The 23,700-nt window shown below is 46.4% G+C and overlaps 1 protein-coding gene across 4 annotated transcripts in view; it reads right to left on the minus strand.

The window, feature by feature from the left end:
- Window positions 1–2,133: 2,133 nt before the first annotated feature.
- Window positions 2,134–23,700, minus strand: part of SIN3A (SIN3 transcription regulator family member A) — a 36,013-nt gene continuing 14,446 nt past the window's right edge. For all 4 annotated transcript variants that reach the window (XM_082321902.1, XM_082321904.1, XM_082321901.1 and 1 more), the window contains exons 6-21: window positions 21,705–21,956; window positions 21,017–21,169; window positions 20,524–20,682; window positions 19,139–19,228; window positions 17,578–17,696; window positions 15,272–15,482; window positions 12,946–13,062; window positions 11,983–12,221; window positions 10,595–10,778; window positions 9,844–10,417; window positions 9,158–9,327; window positions 7,900–8,073; window positions 6,983–7,075; window positions 6,537–6,631; window positions 5,755–5,962; window positions 2,134–3,136 (exon numbers count right to left, since the gene is read on the minus strand). In XM_082321902.1, coding sequence (XP_082178028.1) covers window positions 2,906–3,136; window positions 5,755–5,962; window positions 6,537–6,631; window positions 6,983–7,075; window positions 7,900–8,073; window positions 9,158–9,327; window positions 9,844–10,417; window positions 10,595–10,778; window positions 11,983–12,221; window positions 12,946–13,062; window positions 15,272–15,482; window positions 17,578–17,696; window positions 19,139–19,228; window positions 20,524–20,682; window positions 21,017–21,169; window positions 21,705–21,956 — 3,069 coding nt within the window. In that variant the 3' untranslated portion in view covers window positions 2,134–2,905. The remainder of the gene's footprint in view (window positions 3,137–5,754; window positions 5,963–6,536; window positions 6,632–6,982; window positions 7,076–7,899; window positions 8,074–9,157; window positions 9,328–9,843; window positions 10,418–10,594; window positions 10,779–11,982; window positions 12,222–12,945; window positions 13,063–15,271; window positions 15,483–17,577; window positions 17,697–19,138; window positions 19,229–20,523; window positions 20,683–21,016; window positions 21,170–21,704; window positions 21,957–23,700) is intronic.

Here is a 23,700-nt window from a genome sequence, read left to right on the forward strand (position 1 = left end):
GGCCTTGCGGGCGCCTTCCCCCGGGGGCTGGAGAGGCGCGGCCGCGGACGGCCCCGCTCGCTCGGCCGACTCCCTCCCGGCTTCAGGAGGTAAAAAACAGCTAATTATTGCCTCCTGCCCCCGCGAAACACGGCGTGTTTAGTACATTAATTGGAAACCAGAGGCAGAACCTGAGCAGGGACGTGAGTCCCGTCTCGGTCCCTCGGCCTAAGCAGTTCTGCACCCACTTCTCATCCTCCCTATCCCCTTTGTCCCTTGGGAACACCCCAAAATTTCATCGTGGCTGACCAGGAAGGAAGGAAGAATCTGTAACACAATGATTAGCCCTGATATTTTAATGGAAATACTGCACTACAATCAAGTTTACAACATTTGTATAGAAATCACATGGATTGTGGGCCGAGGATCACATTACAGAATACAAAAAGCAAGTTCAAATAAAAAGGGAAAAAAACCCAAACCAAACCAAACCAAACCTCTGCTATTGTACAGGCTGGGAGCAGAGCTGGGATGTCGGAGGGCGGGCGGGCGCCGAAGGCAGGCTCCCCGCGGCGCGTCCCGGGGACCTGCGCCAGCCCCCCTCGCGCTCGGCGACATGCAGGCACGGGCTCCTGGGACAAGACACCCACCAAGCAGCAGCGGCGGCGGCAGCTGTTACTTCCAAGCTGGTCAAAAGTCTAAATCACCCAAGATTTTTCGCTTCCGGATCACCTTGAGCATACAACAGGAAAAATAAGGGGGAAACAGGGAGCGGGGAGTGCGTGTGAAACCTTTGAAATGGAAGAGGACGCACAAGAGCCCGTTCCTGCCCGGTTACAGCAAAGGAGGAGAAACGAGACGGGTAACTTATTGCTGGCAAACTGTGAATATTCCCCGCTGGGCTCTTCCCTCTCTTTCCCTCTCTCCATAGGAGGCTCCTGTTCGAGATCTGCCTGCTGTGCATTGGCTGCCAATGAGTAGTGGCCCCTTGGGGCTGCGCGCTTCCACCCCGGCTCCCCCGGCTGCAGAAGGGCCAGTGAGGCACGCGTCCCCCTCCGGACCCGCTCCCCAGCCCCACGGAAGGTGCCGGGAGGAGGTGACCTGCTGTCTTGGAAAAAATAAATCCCTGGGAGAGGTTTAAGCAGTGGCGAAGCCCTGCTCACAGCTCCCCAGCCAGGGACAACGGAAGCTGTTTCGGGTGCTTAGGACTGGCAGCATGGGTTTGTGCAAGGAAAGCTGCCTCCTTTGAGGAGGAGAGACAGTGCAGTTGTGTCTGTCGTGGCTTACGAAGTCCGTGCCGACTTCTTTTTTTAAAATCGGAATCTTCCCCCGTGTTTTAAATATCTGCCAGCGCTAAACTTCTATACTTAAAAAAATATATATCCCATATGCGGATTTCACTAGTGAAATGCACCGAGACCCGCCACACCCCTCACCCTTCTCTTACACGCACGCACGCACGCACCGCACACAAACACACACGCAGAGCAGCTCTGTCAAATACTGGTTTGGTACTTCAGATGATGTTTTCTCCAATACTGAGAGGGAAAAAATACATCAGCACAATCAACCCCAGCTAAATAGCTCAGCAACACTTCCCAAAAGCGAAGGTCCTTGGAGCTGGAAGACTAGGTGGATAAAAATTACCCACCAGGAAAAACAAAAATTAAAAAAATTTAAAATTATATAATATATATTTCTATATCTTAACAGACTGCTTATCCCTCGGTCGTGTTAACCGCAAAACACACACACTGCCTCTGTTTTTTCCTCTCAGATTGTGAAGCCAATCGTATAAAATGGTGAGATGTGTGTCGTCCCCCCCCCCGTTCCCCCCCCCAAAACCTGCATGCTGCACGGTGCCTTTCAGACCAGGAACAGGGCTGTGGGTGAGCGAGTGTCTTCCTCCAGTTAAGAACAAAGACATTATTTTTATTTACAAAAAAAGGAGAAAAAAGTTTCCACACAAAAGCACTACAATGATAACTCCCTTTGGTAAAAAGTGTAATAAATGTCTCTGTCGGTCTGTCGGTACTATTTCTCAAGCCACCTGGTACTATGGTACACAAGAAGCTAGTACAGTTATGCTAGCACATCAAGCATACTTCCTTTAATAAAAAAAAAAAAAAAGCCAAAACAAAACCAAACAAACCAACCAAAAAAAAAAAAAACCAAAAAAATTGACAATTTGTACATTTATTTACAAAAAAAGAGGGGAACATGTTAAAATCGTGTTGTTCTCTGCTGTGTGTGTGTACGTACATGTGTGTGAAAAGCTGGTGCATGGCACTAGGAGAGACTAGTAAACAAGCAGGTACAAAAAAAAAAAATAAACAGTTCCACTGGCACTAGAAAGGACAGACCGATCTGCACGGGGTGAGTCCAGCCTGGGAGGGAGGAGAGGGAGGCGAGAGGAACCCAGGGTCCGCTCCGTGAGGCGGCGGCGGGCTGCCCCACGGCCCCGCGCAGGAGCCCGGCCAGTTGGCGGCAGCGCAAAGGGAGAAGAATCCGGTCGCGACAGGCACCTGGGGATTTCGGGACACATCCAAGCGGTCCGGTGGTGGAGAGCCTCCGGTTCTCTTCCCTCGCCGCTCAGGGCCTCCGGGGAGTCAAAGCCTCAACACTGCTGGTGTGTATGAGCTCGTTGTGTTTCTCTGGGATGGCTCAGTTCAGAGAAGGGTCCTTCCCGCCCTCTGGGGACGCGTGCTAAGTCCAAGGGCCGGCGGCCCACGGTCCCGGCGGGCGCCGGCGGAGATCCGCGTCCCTACAGGGAATCCCGCTGGTGACAGGTTGTACCAGCCACGCACTAGTCAAGTGGCCATGTTACGGAGATACACAGTGAGGGGAGAAAGGCATCTTCCTCCTTTCCTTGATGCGCGCACACACACACACATCTCCCGGGCTCTTCCCTCGCCCCGGGGGAGCTTTACGGTGTCTTGAATATTGTGCCGTATTTGACGCGGTACTTGTTAATGCTCACAAAGTGCAGGGTCTCTGTGTCACAGGTGGTGGTGCAGGGCACCAAGCCCTCCAGCCCTTCGCCCATTAGCCACTTGTTTGTCTCGGCTGCCATTTCGCGGGACACATGCTCCTTGGTCCATTTGTCCACCCAGGCCTGGAACCGCTGGTGCAGCCGCTTGCTCACTCTTTCGTGGGACTACAGAAATAGGAAGAGGTGTTACAAAAAGGCAGCTTTGTTCCCCCAAACTGTAGCGTTTCGCAAAGCTCGGCTGCCAGTCAACACAACCGAGGGGATCAACAGCCAGAGGGAATTTGTAACGCAGACGCCAGCCCTTGCTAACAACAGAGGAAAAGCTTCGTTAAAGGCCTCCGGGTCTCCTCTCCGAGGCAATTACAGTGGCAAAACAAACTCAGGAATACCAAGAGATTTATGCTCTTTGTTTAATACAGCAGCTCTCGGGCTGGGGACACAGAACATATCCTGCAGGAGCCCAAGAGCTGCACACCCAGCACTGCGTCCTTTCTGCATTACCCAAAAGATGCTGCCTCCTCCTCCTCCTCCAGCAGCCAGGAGCCAAGGTGGACGCCAGACCAGGCAAGCCCTGCTCTCCCCAGCCCTCAGGGTCTGCCTCTGGCCCCCCACAGAGGGGCACGGTCCCAGGGGAGAGCAAGCTCGACACACAGTATACATGTCGGGGGACCCGACTGCTACGGCACATTAAGAACCAGGTCAGGTCTAAAAGGTCTGAGAACCACTGGCTTAACAGAAGCATCAGGAGAGGAAAAACTGCGCACATCTTGAGTAAAAGCATCTGCTTAAGGAATGTAAAATCCAGGACAGATGGTTTAAAACCGTGACTTGAAAACCATGACTACAGCCATGATTGAAACCAGCAAATATAATTAAGCCTCAAGATTAAAACTTACGTATTTTATTATTTGTTTTGTTCTTCTCCCAAAGACTAGCTGCTTCTCAGTGTTAACTGTTAAATCCAATACATTTGTAGTTCAATGTAGCTTCTGCAGCTCCTTTGGTGTACTTCAGTAACCAAGGGGCTATGCTGCATGCTATAAACTTAAAAGTTCAATAATTTGACTTATGTTCAGATTCTCTGCGACAAGCACTGGCACATAGTATCCTGTTTATGACACGACTTTTCCTTGAGGTTTGTGCCATTTGAATGCGACAGATGGAATTCAATCAAATTCCTCAGTGTCGGCATTTTAAAGAGTCACTACTGAAATAAAACACTCATCTGATGTAAAGTAATTTTGTCAAACTGGTATTCACAACTAATGAAATAAAACCATTGTTTGTATTTCATCAGCAAGGAAGAGATGGTAAGTAGTTGTTTTATACGTCTAAATACATGACTAAAAAGGAGCTGTGAAGGATGACTTATAGGCAGGAAGCAGTGCACACCTCTCCCACTCCCTCATCTCCCAGTGAATTTTCTCAGTGATCAGTAGTTTGCTCAGAAAAGCAAATAATTAAATAAACTGAAAACAATCTCTGCAGCTACAGAAGAGACTACTGCTGACAGAGCCTCTCGGATACCTCTGCTTCTAGTTGCTTAAGTCAGTAACTTTTGCCTGAATCTGGCAGGTTTCACTTTCTTTTACATTCTACGCAATGGTATTCTGCTTAATATTGTGTTTCAAATACATTATAATAAAATTATAGTGAAGTATTTCAAACCTCAAGTCTAAATAGCCAGACTAGAACTGGAGTTTGCTGTTAAAGCTCCCTGGATTTCTCTACTGGATGGAAATATCCCCATGGGATGAGAAAAGTAACTGAGTGTCAAAGCGTTCAGAAGACCAAATCAGCTTTCTCCAACTGAACCCTTCTGAATTTGGCCGATCTGGAGTCACATGCTGTTTTCATCTGAATAAACCCCAACCTTTAGAGCTCAAGAACAGCTAGAGAGCTGACACTTCCTTCCCCTCCTGCATCTCCACTCCCCTGCCTCCCCACCTATTTCCAGCCACCTCCTCCTTCCCTTGCCCCAACAGTTACTTTTGGCACAGAGAACCAGAACTAAATTTCAGTGACTTCAAAAAGTCGAATTCCAATTTAAATTAGCAATCACAAGCGTTGACTGCTAGATGGGAGGTGTCACAGACCCTTGGGTCCAGGACTTCCAAGCCCCGGTAAAATACCCACGGGGATTTTTCTGTATGGGTGACCTCACACCTCCCGTCCTTGCCAGAAAACCAGCTCTTCTAGAGCTGCTGCCACATGTTGGCCACACTCTGCCATGCGGGAGCGACCTGAGGACTCCCACTCTCCGTGACTGTGGGGACAGGAAATACCGAGGGGCTGGTATCCAGAGGGACCCGTGGGGACTGAAGGCACTTGATGCTCTGCACTCTGATTCCTCTTTGAGGAAGCCCTGGAAGAACAGGCACTCTCACACGTCGGCACAAGAACACGCAGAAGACAGGTCTTCCCTAAAACAGGGGGAACACCACCCATGGGAAGGTACCTCCTGGAAGAAATCTGAGATTTTACGGTCAAAACCACTGTCCTACCATAATAAAACTCTCTGGAGAGAAGAGAGGAGAGGTGGGAGGACGATGAGAGTTAAGAGGTGGAAGAAGGAAAGATTACACCTTAGGAACGTTCAGAAGATCTTTAGTGCCTTGGGAGGACAAAATAGCACGCCATCCTCCTGGCAACGCAGAGACTGCTAAATGTCACCGATCAGGATCCCCAGGGACGTTTCATCTGACTCTCCCCACCTGACCTTTGGGAGCAAGGGGTCCTGGGAAACACCAGCTGCCCACCCCAGTCCTTCCGCTTGCTCCTACCTGCTGAGCTCGCAGCAGAGCGGTCCTCCTGTACATGTAATCCTCCGATTTGATCACGTACACCATCTTATAGGAGTTCAGTTTGAATTTACACTCCAGCTTGTCCAAGCTCTCCACGTTCTCCATGGACTTCTTACTGTTTCCCTCTTTCCCTTCCTTCTCCTGCTGCTCACGACCACGCTGACACTTACGGATCCGCCTCAGATTCCTGCAAACCAGAGAACCCCTCTTGGAATTAGTATCACCCTCTAGCACTACAAGGCTGGACGTAGCTGGTGGATCTGTGCTGGTCCCTCAAAAGCCTGGCAAACAGCTTGGAGCACAACTGCCTGTTGCAGTCATTCAGGCTCAGGCCCCTACAACAAGTCAGCCCACTGGGTTTATCTTATTTCTCAAATTACGGCTATTGTGCAATCAACTCCCTGCTCATGAAAAGCCCCGACTGGCACCTGCTGTTTTCAGGTAGAGGGTTACTGTAAGCTAAGGCAGGGCTGCCAGAAAACCAATCTGGCAAGTCACCAGCCCTCACCCTCTCTGCCACCTGTGGACCATGCCATCTCTCAGTCACAGGAGAGCAGGAGTCTGGGGTGGACCCACAGGCTTTTAGGATGAAGAGCAGCATGGTACCTCTACACCACGCTGGCAGGGTAATGGCTTCTGTCGTAGCATTAAGATACAGGCGAGACTGACTGCCCAGCACTGTGATGGGGCGCAGTTGCTCTGCCCTCTACGGCCAGACACAGCCCATCGGGTAGGGTTCACAGCACAGCCTGACCACTCACCTCGGCAGGAAGACCGGTTTCTGGGCCAGGTGCTCCCGGAGCTCAGGGGAGGTAGAATCGGAGTTGACGTACCGCTCCACGTAGTCTGACCAGCGCTGGAAGCAAGCACAGAGCACAGATCAGCCACTGCCTTCCCACCAAACAACATGGGACAGTTCAGGAGGCTAAGCTGGAAGTTACACAGATGAACACAAGGTCACTTTTGAGGGCTCCGTGCATCTTATCCCCCAAAAGGTGGGTACAATGTTTCTCTATATGGTTTTGAGGGTTTTCTAATCCAAAATAAACCAAGAAGGATTTGCCTACTCACACCACTGAAAGCTTTACGGCGTGTCCTTGCTGTTTCTTTATCTTGTGCTAACGGACCACAACAACAGTCAACTGGATGCCCTCGTCCAGTGCACCCTTAGCCATCACAGTCAGCTCTCTGGACAAGCTGCTCTTACCTCTGCTTCTACAGGGTCGTCAGAGTTCTCCTCTTCTGTGTCCAGCAGTTCAATGGTTAACTGAACTTGACCTCTGCTCTGAATGAACATCAGCTATAAAGAAAAAGGCAGAAGGGACTTCAGTAAGAGGTTTCAAATAGAAAAAATAACCCCCACTTCTCACTAGGGCAAAGGGAGAATGAAGCAAGTTGGCATAGTTTTAAGGGAAAAAACTGTGCTTCCCACATGCCTGACAGCAAAGGGAAAACACTAGCCAAATTGCACAGTCTTTGAGGAACAGAAAAATTGTAAATCTTTTTGAAAATCTTTCTTTTTGTTGTTGTTTTTGGAGTGGTGTGGGTCCTCCTTGAGCCCCCCAAATAAGTTTGAGGGCAAGGGAAGAGAGATTATACACACAGGCTTTCATCCAAAGTACTTTAATTGCTCAGAAAGGGCCTGACCACTTCCTGCACCTTAGGCGAAGGAAGCATGGATTTGATTAGCACAGTGCACCAGGTTTATTTAGCAACGTGTGCAGTCAGCAATGATTTAATGCCCAGTCAGTATTAGCAGATCTCCCCACAGTCGACAAAGGCTGAGACACAAGAGAAATGGGAGAGCTTGACCTAACAAATTAAAACTGGTGACAGCAAAGCAATCAATAGGATACAACCCAAAGACATCCATTCATTGCTGTTCCAGGAAATATATTTCTCCTTGAAACCTTGTTTCTGAGGGGCCCTTACAGAAGCATTAACCTGCGTGCCAAAGCTAGGGACATGCCACCAAAACTTTCCTTTCAACTTTCAGAAAGTCCTCAGGGCTCTTGGGGACCTAAACAAGGCTCCTTTTTTAAAGGACTGGCACCTCTCCCTTCTTAAAAGGGATCCCCCTCGATGCTTGCTGCTTTCACACTGCAGTTCGCAGCCTGGCTTTACCTTGAAACAGTTCTCCTCTGACATGAGCTGCTCAGCTTTGCGCTGGTACGCGACCTCCAGAAGAGTACGAGAAGACTGGGAAGCGAGAAGACCTCCTGTTGCTCCGTTGTTGTTCTCCGACAGGTAGAGGTCTGTTACCTGCACGCAGATCTCATCACTCACTATGTGCTGGAGCTGCAAAAAGGAAGAACGTGGGGAAGGTGTTCATCAGGGAGTCTGCTATGTGCCCATCAGCACAGAACAGAAACAAAGATGTAAGCCTGAGTTTAAGCCCAAGGAAAAAAAAAAAAAAAAAAGGCTGAAAAAGCATGAGTTTAAGGCTACATTTTTAGTAGCTTCTTCCACTTGCAGATAGTCTCTGTGGCTATGTAAAAAACCCACAGTACCTTTAAAAAAAATTAACAGGTAGCAGAGTACAGCCCCTACGGGCAGGGAACACCCTGATCAGCAGCAGGGGAGGAAGGGCTAGAGCACCGTGACATGGTATATCCCCTCCACAGCAAGGCGCTGCTGCTGTGTCTGAGGAGAGGGGTGGGAGATTTAATATGAAATCCTTATTTTGTAGAAGTTTAAAAATCAAAAGTCGCTCGACTGTCTTTTGAATTCAGTTAATCTCTGGACTGAAGTACAGGGCTTCTGAAAAGCAGCTCTACGCTTCTGAAAGAGGAAAGGCCTTTCAAGCCATTCCACTTCCAGCCTCTTGTGTCTGGTTTTGTTCTTTATGCTACAAAAAGGCACACGAAGAATTTTTCCCTTGGTCACACATTCTTCCTACCAGCCCAATAAAAGGACTAGAGTTTAACAGCCAAAATGAGCTACTCAAACAGCCAGATAAAAGAGACAAAGCTTTTTAGGAAAGGCATGCACTGCTCCTACAACACTGGTGAAAAGGAAAGAAATTATTTAAATGCCATTTAATTCTTTTTTCAAAGTTAAAGCAAGATTAGCTTTGGAGACACCTTGAAGTTGAATACTTATATCCTAAAACCCATGGAAAACAAAGGGAGAATTCTATAGACAGAGAAAGGATATTCTCAGTAATTTAAATACATCAGAAATTACCTTTTATCCCATCTCTCTACATCGGTGCTAGAGCTGGGTTAAGAACATCCAGAATTTACTTGCTTACCCCTGAAATTCCCCATTTAGGCATACAACACTCCCCCTCCAATGTGGGCCTGGGCTCTCACTGCAGCAAACAACCCAGCTACTGTCTCTACCCTGGACCATCCACCCTCCAGCCTTTGCTGGCAGTCACCTGTCGAACAATGCTCTGGATCAGCTTGTCCATGGTAAAGGCAATGTAGGCATGAATGGTGAACATTTCGCGCAAGGAGTCCTCGTACTGCGACGAGTCCATGTTCCCATCCAGGAGATTGCGCACCATGTCCAGGAAGGCCGGGTAATAATCCTCAACATCAATGTCCACTGCAACAAGAGAGAATGAGAGAGATGAACACTCCACCCTCAGGAAGGGTCGCTTTGAGTTTTGGTCCTCAGACTACCCAGTCAAGCTGAAGAGTTACTGCAATAGACTTAAGTTGGTCTCTGATAGACATTTAAATGAGTCCTTTTAAGGCCACGGGTACTTTCACAATCTCTTGCTTTCTAGCTCTAGCCTCCTCCATGAGGTCTTTGTTTCTAAAAGACTTTTTAAAAAGCTTTTAGTTAGGGAACTCAAAGATACTTTAGATACGCAAGTGTAAAATGAAAGCTTTTATGAAATAACTGCTGCATATTACCATTCTGCTATTCGAGTCCCACATACCCCACACATTCTCATGTCCTCCCTCAATTCAGTGCTGCCCAGTGATAATAAAAGAGAGATCCTCCTGTTTTAAAGGGTCACCGCTGTAACATGCCTGAAGACACCAAGTAAACCCTGTCAACATGCTACAAATAGAAGCATCTTTCTTCCCCAGCCTCCCACCAGAAGTCACTCACTAGGCTCCTTCAGTCGCAGCTGGATGGCAGGACTGTCACTCTTGTCTCGCTTTATGCCCAGCACTTCCCTCTCCCACTCCCTTTCCCGCGTCTCCTCTTCGATCTGCCGCTCGGCCTGGGTGCAGATCCTCAGCAGTCGCAAGCACAGGATCTGATGCAGTCGCATGAATATGTACCAGTTGCTGTTCACGTAGAAGAGATTGTAGACCTCATCCATGCCCCGCAGCTTCTGGGCCGTCGTGTTGTTGAACATCAGCTTGGTTTTGGGAGGACTGCCCCCAACACCATTGTGCTTTTTTGCAGCCCCAGTAGCTTCGTCCACATCCATTTCCTCTTCTTCCTCCTCTTCCACATCTGAGAGTTCACCTCGCTGAGCGAACAGCAGGTCTGGAATGAAGTGATACATGATCTGCTTGATTTTGTACTTGTCCTCTTTCTGGATTCCCGTCTGCCGCTTCACATGGTGGATGATGAGAGAGGCAGCGTCTTCCAGGATCTGCTTGTCTTCATAGGCTAGTGATAGGTGTGGGCCTGTGGGGACTCCAGCATTGTCTTCTGAAGCCTGCTCTTGCCTCTACAAATGAGAAACACAGCACAACAATTAGTCCCAAACACCTCTCTCCACCCAAGAGCCTTTCAGAAAGCTTTGCCAGTGGCGCAGACTTCCTCTCTCATCGAGCGGTGAGGAACTGAAACGGCACTTGCAAACTACATAAGCTTGAGGGAAGGAAACTATTGGTGACCATCTCACCTCATCATAGATGCTTTCAATCTCATTGAGGAGACTCTTTGACCTCAGGACCTTGGTATCATTCTGCTTGAAGTTGATGCCCTGGTGGTCCAAGGATTTCAGGTAATACTTCTCATTCTGCTCTCGCCAGACTTTATTAAATCCTCTCTGGGCTTCTCGCCACTCTTCCTCTTTCATCTTTAACCTTGAATCAAGAAAACAAGGGTGAGCTGAGAGACATAAAAGGTCCCACTCTGAGCATATAAGGAAAACCTAGGCCCGTGGTTCCTGGCCAGTGTTGAGGAAAGCTGAACTCCTTATGAAACGGGCATAAACGAAAGCTGTCCCACAGAACGGAGCTTTACAGGAGGAGCACCCTGCACACACTCTTCTGAATAAACCCCTCTGATTTCTCTCATGTCTAAGTAACACAGCTCAGGAACAAAGTAGCTTGAAGGCTTGCGCTTCCTCTCGTGGCATGCTGGGACAGCTAGAGGGTTTAGCTTCCTTCTAGCCCCACTGTCCACAGCAGGGAGAGGGGCTGAAGGGACAGGAGAGCCACAAGAGCTGGCCCAGCGCTCTCAGAAATCCCCAGAAAGTTGCGTAGTTCCAGCTGCTGAAAAGGAATAGCTTAGTTTGGATGATTAACAAAGTTATTGCCTTGCAGCAGCCTGAGCTTCCTGGGAATGGACTTCCTGAACCTCGGCTTACTATCTCAGCCAAAGCAGCCGATGCAGCTCAAGACCCGTCTCACAGGAAGAGTGTCCTTGCAGCAGGGTGGGGAAGCTGTGACCTTGCAGGTATCCTGGGTAAGGCTGTTACCCCCAGCTCTCAGAGCCCCGAGACACAGGAGCTGACAGTCCCACAGGGACGGGAAGCGTCTGGGGAAGAGCATCTCCTCCTTACACATCTCCTCAAGCTTCCCCAAGGAGCTGCAGCATCCACTCCCTTTTCTTGACCGAGGAAGGGGAGGTTGATAACAGAAACCGGACTGGGAATCTGAGGGTAACGCAGCCACAGCAATCTGAGCCCACAGTCACGTACAGCCGGGGGATTTGGAAAGGGATCAAATTTAGCCCTGGATCAATCCACACAATACAGTTTCCTCATCTTACACACAATGCTGACACCAGGGAAGAAATGCGGTTTAAGAGGAGACAACAAAAGCTCTACATCCCTCCAGCTGAGCTGGTAAGGTTTTTGTTTCAGAATGGTAATTCCCTCTTTCTAGGTGATTATTATGGAATACAGCAACTGACCAGAACATAAAATGTACTTCTTAAATTACAGCCTTGTGGAGGCCACACCCTTTAGGGGCAGAAATTAGCTGCTTTTACATTAATCTGGATCACGTATGGTGTGTTATCCTTTAGTAAAGCCCCTGGGGCAGGGTGCTGGAGCAGTCATACCTTTTCAGTACAATGGGAACAGCCACGGATGGGTTCTTCCGAAGTCCATCAATGATGTCGGCTGCTTTGTCAGCATATATCCTCTGGAGAGCCTTGCGGTGGATCACCTCCGAAGTGCCACCCAGAGTGTTGTCCAGCCGGAATTTGGCCTGCTCCTCGGCAGACAAGCGCGAGAGTTTCTTTTGGATTGCCTCAAGGACGCGGATCGTTGCCAGGTTGGTCTCCAAGACAACATCCAGCTGAAGCGAACGGTGCATTAGCCATCGTTGAATAGATAAAACATGATACTTCACAGAGGCTAACATTTAAGTGACATGAAACAAGAAGCTGTGCATGTTTAACAAGATGTTCTCAAGCAGTAGTTTCCATGTTCGGCTGCTCTAAAATAATCCAATTATATTTTATCTGCTACCTAGATAATACTGCATAAGAACTTAAAGGCTACCAGAACGATACTGTTAGGAAATTACATTTTCCACCTGGGAATAGAACACAATTGACAGTTACTCTACAAAAGGACGTGCTGAACCTGAGTGTATTCAGGTAATTGCCAAGCTAACTTCCATTTCAAGTCAAGATGTCAATCATTTAACATCCCGAACATATCGCTTTTCAGATTATTACAGGGGAATGCATGTTCTCGTGCGCTACGTGGGCAGTAAGAACAGAAAAGATGCATCGATTATATGCCGGCCATTGAACAATTTCATCTGGAGCGGCGTGAATGAAGAACTCTGCACAAAAAGTGAGGGGCAAGGGTGGTAGCTTGGAGTGAGAGGTGGTTATACAGCCGCTGCTTCTTGCATTAAGAGAACACAAACTTTTATGCAAAATAACAGGTGACAGACTCACAATAAAACCAGATTCTAAGCAGTAGTATTGAAGGTATAATTATATCAAGATCATTAACTGTTCACAGAACCCCAAGCTTTCTGAGACATGAATCAAGGAAAAACAATTTACCTCGAAACGCTCATCCTCGCACCTGTAGATGTGCTCTTCATATTGCGTCTTCTTGGAGCTCACAAACGTGGAGTCTTCGGACCAGGACGGAAAGGAGACCCAGGTGTCATTCAAAACCTTTGAGGGAGACAGGGGGAGACAAGAGTCATGGTTAGTCTTCAAGGGGGTCACACTCATCTGGTTGAGCCCAGTCTTCTGACGGAACGATATAATTCCCGAGTTGCAAAAATTGTGTGCTCCTTCCAAAGCCCCCTGTTCAGGGGGCAACCCCAAACAGCCAGAACTGAAACCTCCAGGCAGTCTGAAAAATTCATTAGCTAGAGCTGTAAGAAAAAACTTGCAAGGGAAGAGAAAAAGAAAGGTGAAAGGAGCTTTTCCGTTACTTTGGATTAGTCAACTGCAACCAGCTGGTTCATCACGTGTGAGATTCACCATCGACAATGCTGGGTGGTCATCACATCAGACACAACTGTTAGACAGCAGTGGTTTCTACCTCCAAATAAGGCTAATTGGCAATATAAATCCATACCCCAGCAACACCTTTCCTGACAAAGCAGCTGAGCACCTGCAGCTTTCACCACCTCCAAAACAGGAACAGAACATTCAAAAAAACCTCAAAGAGGCCAAAGGCAAAGATTTTGGCAGGCAGTCTTGAAAGTCAGACCCAGTTTTCATAAACCCGAAGCTTGAACAACTGAGTCATTAGATTATCACAGGAAGAAAAGTTCGTAACTGCATCACTCAAGACACTTTTGAGAGACATGTCAGGACTTATATAAAAAAAACCCAAAAAACAATACAACAACAACAACAAAACACCAAAAAAAACCAACCCCCAAACCAAAACTTACCACTGTCTCTTGCCCAGGTTGTTTTCACTACCTTGCCACTGCTTCAGCTGAACACCTATCACTACTGCTAATTGCATGACTTGGTCACACATTTATCCTCCTCATCTCTCAAGGAGTGTAAGGACACAAAAAACTTAATGTTCTCAAAAGGCAATCTCCTCGCTCTTTGTTGCGGGTGCCACTACTGACTGCAGTCACCCAGAGAAGGGATTTCTGGGGCTCTCCCCTCCTCCAGTGAATGCTCTTAAGCGGCATGTTTATTAACTGGCCTTTCAGCAAGATTCCTGCTCACTCACCTCCAAAACATTACCTTCAACACCAGTGAAGGAACAGGATCAGCCAGTACCATTCCCACTTTGATCAAAAGGTCATTACAACACATTAAAGGACTCAATGAGTACATCTGATCCTGCAGCACTTTGCTGGGAGACCAGCTTTGACTCTTGATCAAGGTGGCTGGTTCCCTGTAGGGAGCCAATTTCCCAAAGCAATGAAGACAAGAGGTCTTCTTAGCATTTCAGGTGGAAGGAAAGAAGCATGTGAGGGATATGTGGGAGAATCTGTCTATAGAAAATGTGAGAAAATCTTAAGGCTGGACTAGAGACAACTTTGAAAGCAGACTAAGCGGGAATTGGGATAAAAAGGTAGCAGTAATCCTGAATTACATACCGCCTTGTACAAGATCCCTGGGATCACATTGAGACTGTGCAGAAAACTAGTTCTGCCATTTCCTACTCTAGAGTTTTTAAGTTTGTAATTTTAATGTTCTTTTCACACATGTTGTACTATGTAAAATATCATGCATATCTAAGGCCCTTACATTTTATTTAAGTAGTTAAACATCACAACTATTTGCTAGGGTTCTTTTTCCAGCTGCTCCCCAATGCTTCACACCACCACTTCACAAGCACCACTGGAGAAGAGCTGATGCCAACCATCAAAGCCCCGTGCGTATCGCATCTCCCAGCCAGCTTCCAGCATAACCCATTCCTAGACTGACGCCTCGCCCTGTGCAACAGCTTCTGAACATAACCCAGACGTTTGCAGGAGTGCCAAGTGCTCACTTGCCACCAGGAACACCTCAGGGCATGCTCACCTCGGGCTCTGACACGTACCGCGATGATCCCGAGCCAGGATGGTATGCCTGCACACGCCTGGGTGCAGGAACAGCATGGCTCAGTGCTGGATCAGTGCTAACCAGATCCACCACAACAGGCAGCTGCCTGACCCCAGCTCCATGCCCAGCACCAGTTCTGGGGCGCAGGCAGCAGCACAACTCTGCTGCACAAGAGCAGACGTGCCCTGACATCCCCGGGAACCTTTTCAGCATAGCACAGCGATATAAAAAAATAAACTCCCCATCCTGTTGTTCTGTTCTCCTCGGCCTTGCTCCATCCATTCTATGATTCTATCCCTCCAGGAAGGCTGGGAATAGCCTTCCTCTGTCACACAATTCCCATCCAAGAGCATCTTACCTCTTTACACAGTGGAGTCCGCCCTGTGCACTTGGGTTGCTGGTAGCTTTTGGGTAAGGCTCGGTAGCTGGAGCCCAGTCTTTTACAGGACGCATAGTCTATCTCCATGGCAATCCCCTCGGTAGCCCGTTCCTTCGGATATGTCTCCATGTGAACAGACTCTTTATACCCCAGAAAGTTTTTAAACCAAGTGAACAATTCTGGGAATTTCCTAAAAATAAAATAAACGAAGTGAAAAACTAGCTAAGCAGAAATCAAACACCGCTGAGCTGTGATGCTAAGGCTAAAATTGATTGCTACAGACAGACTGTGCCCAAGAAGACCCTCTGAATTATCAGCCTAGTGAGTACCCTCTCTGCTCAATCCCACTTCCACAGAGCCTGATCAAACTGGAGGCTAGTACCTGTTTGTTGATAAGGTAGTGGATTGCTCTCTTGGTGCAACTAAGGTGCTTTAGTATTATCCCCCCATATTGCCAAGGACACACAGACAAGCACCAATACATCCTCCGCGTGCCTCGTGGGTACAGTCCCCGCGAGACAAGTAAGGAACAGCAGCCAAAGCCTTCACTGCAGGGGCAGCACCCATTGCAGGGTCACATCTAGGTCTCCCATACTACCCTGGTAGTAAACTCAGGCCAGATCCCTAGTTGTCTGCCAGTGTTCTTAACCTTAAAACAGACTATTCCTTTCCAAAGGCAGACAGAAGAAATTGAAAAGTGATTCTGTAACTACACAGCAAAAGGTTTCAGTGCTGAGCAATTGCTTCAACCAGTGCTGCCTCCCCAGACTACACAGACTGGCACAAATTGTGAAGAAGCCTTGGCCTGCAAGGCCCAAGTTCGTCTGCTTGTAGAGAAGAGTTGTCTGAAGAATTTATTAGTCCAAAATAGTGAATCTGTTCAACTCCTCTTATCTCATGCAAAGCTCCAGCAATATGAGGAATTGAAACTGTTACTGAGGCTAATTGAATCACTCCTCATTTATTGCTTTTTCATTACATGACAGAAGATAATGTCCAACTCCAGAATAAGAAAACTGTATTATACCTTTCCCAATACAGATATTCACCCTTATAGCTAGGAGCACAGATGATAGATGAAAGAAATCCAGAATTTTTTGGTCGAATACTTCACCTTTCCTAGCTAAAGGTAGCATCCTGCTGACTAATTCTAGTGGAGCTACAGAAGAGGTGGAAGCTCCTTGGGGCAGGTTTTTTTTTGTGCAGTAGCTAGTGTAATAGGGTCCTGAACCCAATTTACGTTGCTATTGCCTTCTCCCTCGGAACCAGGAACTCAATTCACAGGAAGAAGGAACATTAATCTTGCTGCCCAAAGTTGATGAGAGGATATCGGCTGGTTTTAGCTGACTAATACAGAGTTGTTCTGTACACTGCTGGCAATTATGGAAGTCATGACTTCTATTTAAACTATAGTACTCCTTATCATTTTTGGCTACAAAACAGAATTCATCTGCTTTTTGCTTTTTTGAAATTTTAGTGAGTTTGTATCAGCACTCTTTTTAGGGGGCATTTCCTATGTAATTAGGCAGCCAATCTTTTCTTGAGTGAGATAATCCATGATTCCAGAGCAAGAGACTGCAATAACGCGCTGCTAAATAATTCTGTTTGCTCTTCTGAAAAAGGAAGAAACACAGCAAGCAGTACCAGCACTGCTCTTGAATGCTGCCTGCCTGCCAAGACATAGCTAGGAATCCCTCTCTCACCTCCTCTCGGATAAGGAATAGAAAAGGGCAGTGCAGAAGAGCATGAAGTTGGAAGGAAAACTGAAGCAGGCCACTTATTGTCCTGCTCCAATAAAGGCAAAGTCCGAAAGCCTAAAGCACATGGCACCTGCACAGTATTAGCCACTGAAAGGCTTCCAAGAATGACCAGTATCTTCCTGCCCATACAGCAGCACATGGCACCTTACTATGTACATTTGTGACACTCAGGCTGAGCCGGAGGGAAAAGGAGATCAGAGAATGCACTGCTACAGAAGCACCTCATGCAATAATTTAGCGGACAGACAATTAAGCAGTGGCAGGCTATCCAGATAAAAGTCGAGCCAACCAACAGCGGAGTAAGCAGGCAGTGCAGGGGGACTCCATCTCAGATGTACTTTTTGGCCCAAGACACGACCACCCAGCTCCCAGAGCGGCGTTCCTCCTCCTCTGTGCCACACAACCACATGAGATGCATCCCCCTGCACGACCACAAAGGTTAGCGTTTCTTTCCTGGCTTTGCAACAGAAACAGACCAAGTGGATTAAACTTCTCACCTCACATAGGGAAATGGGCTCCACTTACCCCAGGAATGGAGAAACGAGCTGCACGAGCTCAGCCCGGGAGATCACCTCCTGGTTGAAAATAACCAGGCAGCGAAGGAAGTTTTCATATGCTTCTGTGCTACGCAGAGCCTTGCGGACCTTATAGAGAGAAGAAAACAGTTGCTGTCAGGGTGAGATCAAGCTGTGTATGCTATCGCTGTCCAGGAGACCTGGATTCAACACTGTGCTCCCCACCGATGCACAGAGATTACACATGGAACGAGACCGCAAATCTTTAAGTGAGTTGAACAGAGGGTAACTTGCCCCGTACACAGGGCTGGACAAACAGATACCAACGTGAGCCATCGCCATGCTGTGTATGCCCTGCAACATCAGCACCCAGTGCATTACTCTGAAGAAAGGAGTTCCAAGTGACAAATGAAATCCCTCAAAGAACCCCCAAACAGCTGGATTACAAAACGCTGGAGTCGTGGACAACATCAGTCGTAACTGCAGCACCACAAACCCATCCAGGCTGCCTTTAATCACCAGAGAATACTGCAAGTAGGCAGCAGGGGTAAGAGACCTGTGCCGTGGGTAATACTGCTCCAGCCTCTGCCTGCATTACAGCTTGCATTATCACAGATAAGCCAGCTTCTGTAACCCTTATCTTCACAGTACGAGGAAACTGAACAATTCATCCCAACACCATTACCTTTCCCTCGAGAACAGTTAGCATCTACACATCAGACAGAGATCTATCATCATTAAGATATTCGTCGTTATGGTTATAATTCTACAACAGGGATTTCTAGGTTTACTCATGTTAACACCTACACATCCTCCGAGCAATAGATTGGTTCCCAGTTACCATTAACTGGTCTACAGCATGCTGCAAAATGCACCCCATCATCAGGGAGCAACTAAGACTTTCATCGACACATGAATATTACTTAAAAGGCTTGTTTACATTCGCTATGTACTCCCCTCTGAGCCATAAGGAAATGCATGGACATCTTAGGGAAGACACCAAGGTACCACTTGGAAACATCCCGCATATCCTTCATTTGTTCTGTGTGGTAAACCAGCAACAGGTAACAACTGTGCAATTAATTAGATTCATCTCTCAGGGAAAAAAAAACCCAACGTCGACATGAATCAGCTGCTTTGTAAACTGAGCTCCCACACTGCAGGCAGCTGGTTGCTGATGGGTACAGCAAGCTGTGCCAACACAGCAAGACACGCCACGCACATCATCGGTTGTACGGGGATTTCACAAAGGTGGGAAAAAAATTGGAGTCTGTGTTACAGGAAAAAATTCCCATTCCTTCAAATAAATGGCATCAGCAGTGGGTGAAAAGCTGTAGAATGACCTTTGGGGAAAAGACACAAATATCCATGTAAAAGAGATCACCAGCCTTTTAAAAAAAATTCAATGGATGTGACTTAGGGGTCGCATGATACATCTGAGGTCAAGCTGACAAATGTTATCGGGGTGGTACATATACCACATACTTCACTGTGATAAAAATCCAGATGTATACACACTAAGAATATAAATAGGAGAAAACCGTCTCGCATCATTGAATCTTGCTTCTCACCTTCTCAAAGAAGAGAGATTCTGTCCCCACACCATGTTTGCTGGCTTCTGCCAAAGACTGGTCTTTTAAACCAAGCAGCTTCGGTTTCTTCTGTTAACAAAAAACAGAAAGGCAAGAAAAAAAGAGGGGCTGTTCAGCAGAGCAAGTTGCCATATTTTGATTATTTATCACACAAGGGTTTCAGCTTCCTGACCCCACCATTTGCTTTCAAATAAAAGAAAGGTGGCTTTTTTGGAAGGAAACTTGCATGAAAGTGTGTCACAAGTTAATCTATTAAAGGTTAATCAGTACCATAGAACTCCAAATATTTTTAATACACTGTTGCATCCTTTTCTGTAACTAGTTGATTGAAACGGTCACTGACTGTAGCGTATATCATTTTTCTAACTAGTTTGCAGAATTACCAAACCTCTTTTTTTCCAATCACTCACCCAGTTCTTAAGTCTTACACCTCTCTAAAATTAGTGTATTCCTTTTTTCTCTCTTGCATTCCACTGCAAGATCCTTTATTTTCCCCATACCAGCACTGCACTCCACATCCTCAGAAATGCTAAAAGCTGCCTCCAAAATTTGTTTTATTTTGCTGCCCTTTATTTGAAGAGGAGGAGAAAGGGCAGAAGGGGAAGTAAATCACTGGCTTTAAATGATACAATTATGTGTGCTGATGCTTTTCATCACAAAGCAAGATACACCACCTTCAAATAAAGCAGGCAAACTTGTCCCTAACGCACAAACACTAAACCACCTGGCCACGAGACCATTTTTATTACTCTACAAAGCCTTGCTCTCTCAAAACATGCATCATTTGAAAAGGGCAAACTCTGCTAGAAGAATAATCATTCGTCATTGTATTATAAAGTTTATCATAGGAAAGATGAACACGATTCCGCTGCATCTGCTCCAAGTTCTACTACAATAAAGCTTTCAGGCACACCTTTATCTTTCCTTCAGCTTATCTTCCCACGTGCCTTGGAAACATCGCTACAAATTTTAGACAAACTTGTATTGTGACTTTACTAACACTTTTGCCTCCACACCCCACATCTTCCCCTCATTACCAAACCCTGCTTTGTTAACCAATAAAACTACTCCCACGCATTCTGCAGCATCCTAATAAAGTGGGGAAAGCCCTATTTTTCCCAAGCCAGTAAAGTAACTGTTACCACCCTCAGGTACAGATAACACCATCAGTTTGTGAAAATCAGAGACAAAGCCTTGTGCTTAGAAACAAGGAATTCAGAAAGTTTCCTTTAAAGGCACGCATGAGTTTCTGTTTTCTCAAACTGCAGCCTGCGCCACAAAAATCGCACAGACTTGTACAATGCATCTCTGCCACGGCCTCCTGGGAAAAACAGGGCTGCTGAATGAGCAGCACACACTCTTACCTTCACCGGAGGGGTTGCTCCAGTTCCCGAGTGCCGTCGGATCTGACAGCCATTCTGGTTGGGTCTTTGCTGTTTGTTGTTGAGCTGTGGCTTCTTCACCGTGCCACCGTGATCATTTCTTACCGATTCCACTTTCTCTGCAGTTGTCTTACTTAACAGCTTATTTAGAGACAAACCCATAAGACCATTAGAGCTGAGTTCCACGCATCCAGGCAAAAAAATATGCCTGCTCCTCCTAGCTCTAGATGACCAATGTATTTTACCGCAGTTATTACGGTCTCAACCCTTTTAGGCAAAGGAATTGTATTTAAAAGACAAGTTATGGCCAGAAAACAGTCTATCACCTTGACCCCATTCCCACACTCAGTAAAAGATCACTCCAAAAAAAACCCAAGAAACAAACAGCAAAAGCACATTTTTCTGAACTCTGGCTGCATACATGACAGTTTTCCACTAGGTATTTCAGTTCCAGTCTATCTCCAAGAAGACTCACCACAGAGCTGTTGGCATCAGGCAGGAACTGCCCGAACTCCGAGAGCAGATCCTCCTGGTTCTTGAAGAGGCGAGCCACCTGCGCGTACACCTCCTGCTCCGTCAAAGCCGGCGTGTAGTTACCTCCTGCCTCCTTCGCATTACGCTGCTCTTTCTGTCATAGGAAAGAGGAGAAGTGTCAGAAGAAAGGATGCACAAACTATTTAAGTGACAAAGAGAAACAAAAAAACTCCTCAGTGATATAAAGAATGAAAAAGCAAAAGGTGTCAGCATCTTACATAAAGAATCATACTATATACACACTAAATACATATACTTGTACACACTATAAATATATACTAAATGGCCAGCTGGCCCTGGACTAGTAGGACACTGAAAGGAGTTTCTTTACTTTTAACGTAGTACTCCTGCCATGTTGTCTCTTCCTGACCCACGCTCACGGAAAAATGCGAATATGATTTTTAAAAAGGCATTTCAGACACTTGCAAATAAAGATAGATGATGGACTGAAATCTATTATTTCATGCTGCTACGTAATCTTCTAATTTGCAAGAACTCTGCTTAGCTTGCTGGCCAATGCTAATCCAGCAGAAGAACCAAATGCAAGTCTTGGACAGGCACAGTTAGCTCCCATAGCAAAGAAAGAGAAATACGCATACAAATACTCAAATCTGCACTGTATCACTCACCTGATATGTATGGAGGATCTCCAGGAAGGCTTTGTAGATGTCTGGCTGTCCCTGGAACCGATTCTTGATCTTGTTGACATAGTTGATGGCATGATTAAACTCAACGGGCTGATTGTTCTGCAGGGATGGTGTGGTTCCCAGAGAGATTGTCACAGGCGTATGAGGTTGGACCGGTGGTGAGCGTGGTGATGCATATGGTGGAATTGGGGGAGTTTGCTGGCTGGCAGGAGTATGTGCCTGCAACTGTGATGGCTAAGAAGAAAAGAAGCCATGTTAGAAATCAGCAGGTTCCTTTGTGTTTGGAATAAAGGCATTTTTATTCCGCGTATGGACCATAGCCAGAGGAAACAACCCAGCATATAACTGTATCCGATGCCAACAGTGGAACAACGTGGATTCAGTAGAGATACCTCTGAGCTGGAACATCACAACTGGACGAAATCTCCTGCTACCACATCCAATTAAACAACCTCTTCCCATACACCAGCCCTGGATGACTTTTGCTGCACTTCCGTAAAAGACTGGTCTTTTTAAACTGCTACTAAACAATTATTCCCTTCACAGGTCTAGGGAATTTTAACAATATCTTTCATAAACCAAACATCTCCTAGTGGCTGTGTAAGCAGAAACTGCTGTTAAGAGTCAAAATTAAGAAATACCATTTCACAGTCAGGGTTGGGTTTTAAAGATTAACAGAAGCACAAATACAGGTAGACTAAGCAGAAAAAAACCCCAAACTATTACTCAAAGCAAATGAATAGATAAATATTCAGTGGGCCAGTAGAGACTACAATTCATCAGGAAGACAAAACACCTGGACCATTCAAGCTGTTGCTTAATTGCTTTTGACTGAAGTCTGACAAGACACACATACTATCTCAAAAATTTAACAGAGCCAAAATGCACAGGCATGGCTTGCTCCAACACTGCAAGTTATTTTGCCCCTAGTGAAGAATTCTGGGATGCATAAAGTAAGGCAACAGCAAGGGAAAACTGGATTTCTTTCAATATTGAGACAAAGAGCAGGCAGATAAGGCTCTCAGAGTAATTATTTTGAATACTCTTAATAGACACCTAAGAGCCACAGGAAAATTCAGCGGTGGTTTTGAGGTGGCAATTTTAAATGCAAATGGAAGCACTCATTCCTGTCACCTTCCAAACTTCAAAACATGTATTATGCAGAGTTTTCACTACTGACAGTGTAGATAACTGTCTCAGGATGGCCAGAAGCATCCTATTACAAGATCCTGCCTTGCTTACCTACAACTTCACCTGTCTGGTAAGGAAATCTCACCTCAGTGTCCCTCAGGTTCATTTTAAAGTTTCAGCAAAAATAGTTCAACTCTTTGCAGGATGATGAAACAGGGAGAAAACCACTTAGCCCACAGTGATGAGAAAGAGACTGCTACTTCTTCACTGAGAACATGCCCTACTACTTCAGGGAAAAGCCTTGAAATCTGGCACAGGTAAGTTAATTCCTGAATTCCTTAGCTTTGCAGTTTTCAGCTTTGCAAACCTTTTAGCACATTTTCCATTGCCACTACTCAACAGGAGGTTGCAAGTCCCACCAGTGTTTGTCTAGAGATCATCTTATGGCCATATTTTAAATCCTGTTGCTTTCTAACTGCATATTCTCTTTTTTTTTTTTTCTTCTCCAGCCAATTGTTAGCTGATTGTACAGTTTAGAGATTAACCCTTGAAACTTTGGGGATTCTTTCCCTCCCTAAGGCTCGCAAATCTTTCCACATTTTGAGGCTGAAATACATAATATTTTATCTAGGGTAAGCTTCCTGAATGCCTCTTATCCTATTCTGTTTTCAGTCACATAAAATAGATCTGTTGGACAGTAGCATCTGGGTTATATCTAAAGCAGAGAGTCAAATTCCCTTTGTTAGTGAAAGGTCTCAGTTTCAGGTGCACAAACTGATACCTAAAGGCAACATCATGGTCATTGTGCCTGAACTCTTCCACTTCAGATTTTGCCAATAACTGTACC

Source organism: Platalea leucorodia (genome assembly GCF_965183815.1).
Source record: "Platalea leucorodia genome assembly, chromosome: 9".
NCBI lineage: Eukaryota > Metazoa > Chordata > Aves > Pelecaniformes > Threskiornithidae > Platalea > Platalea leucorodia.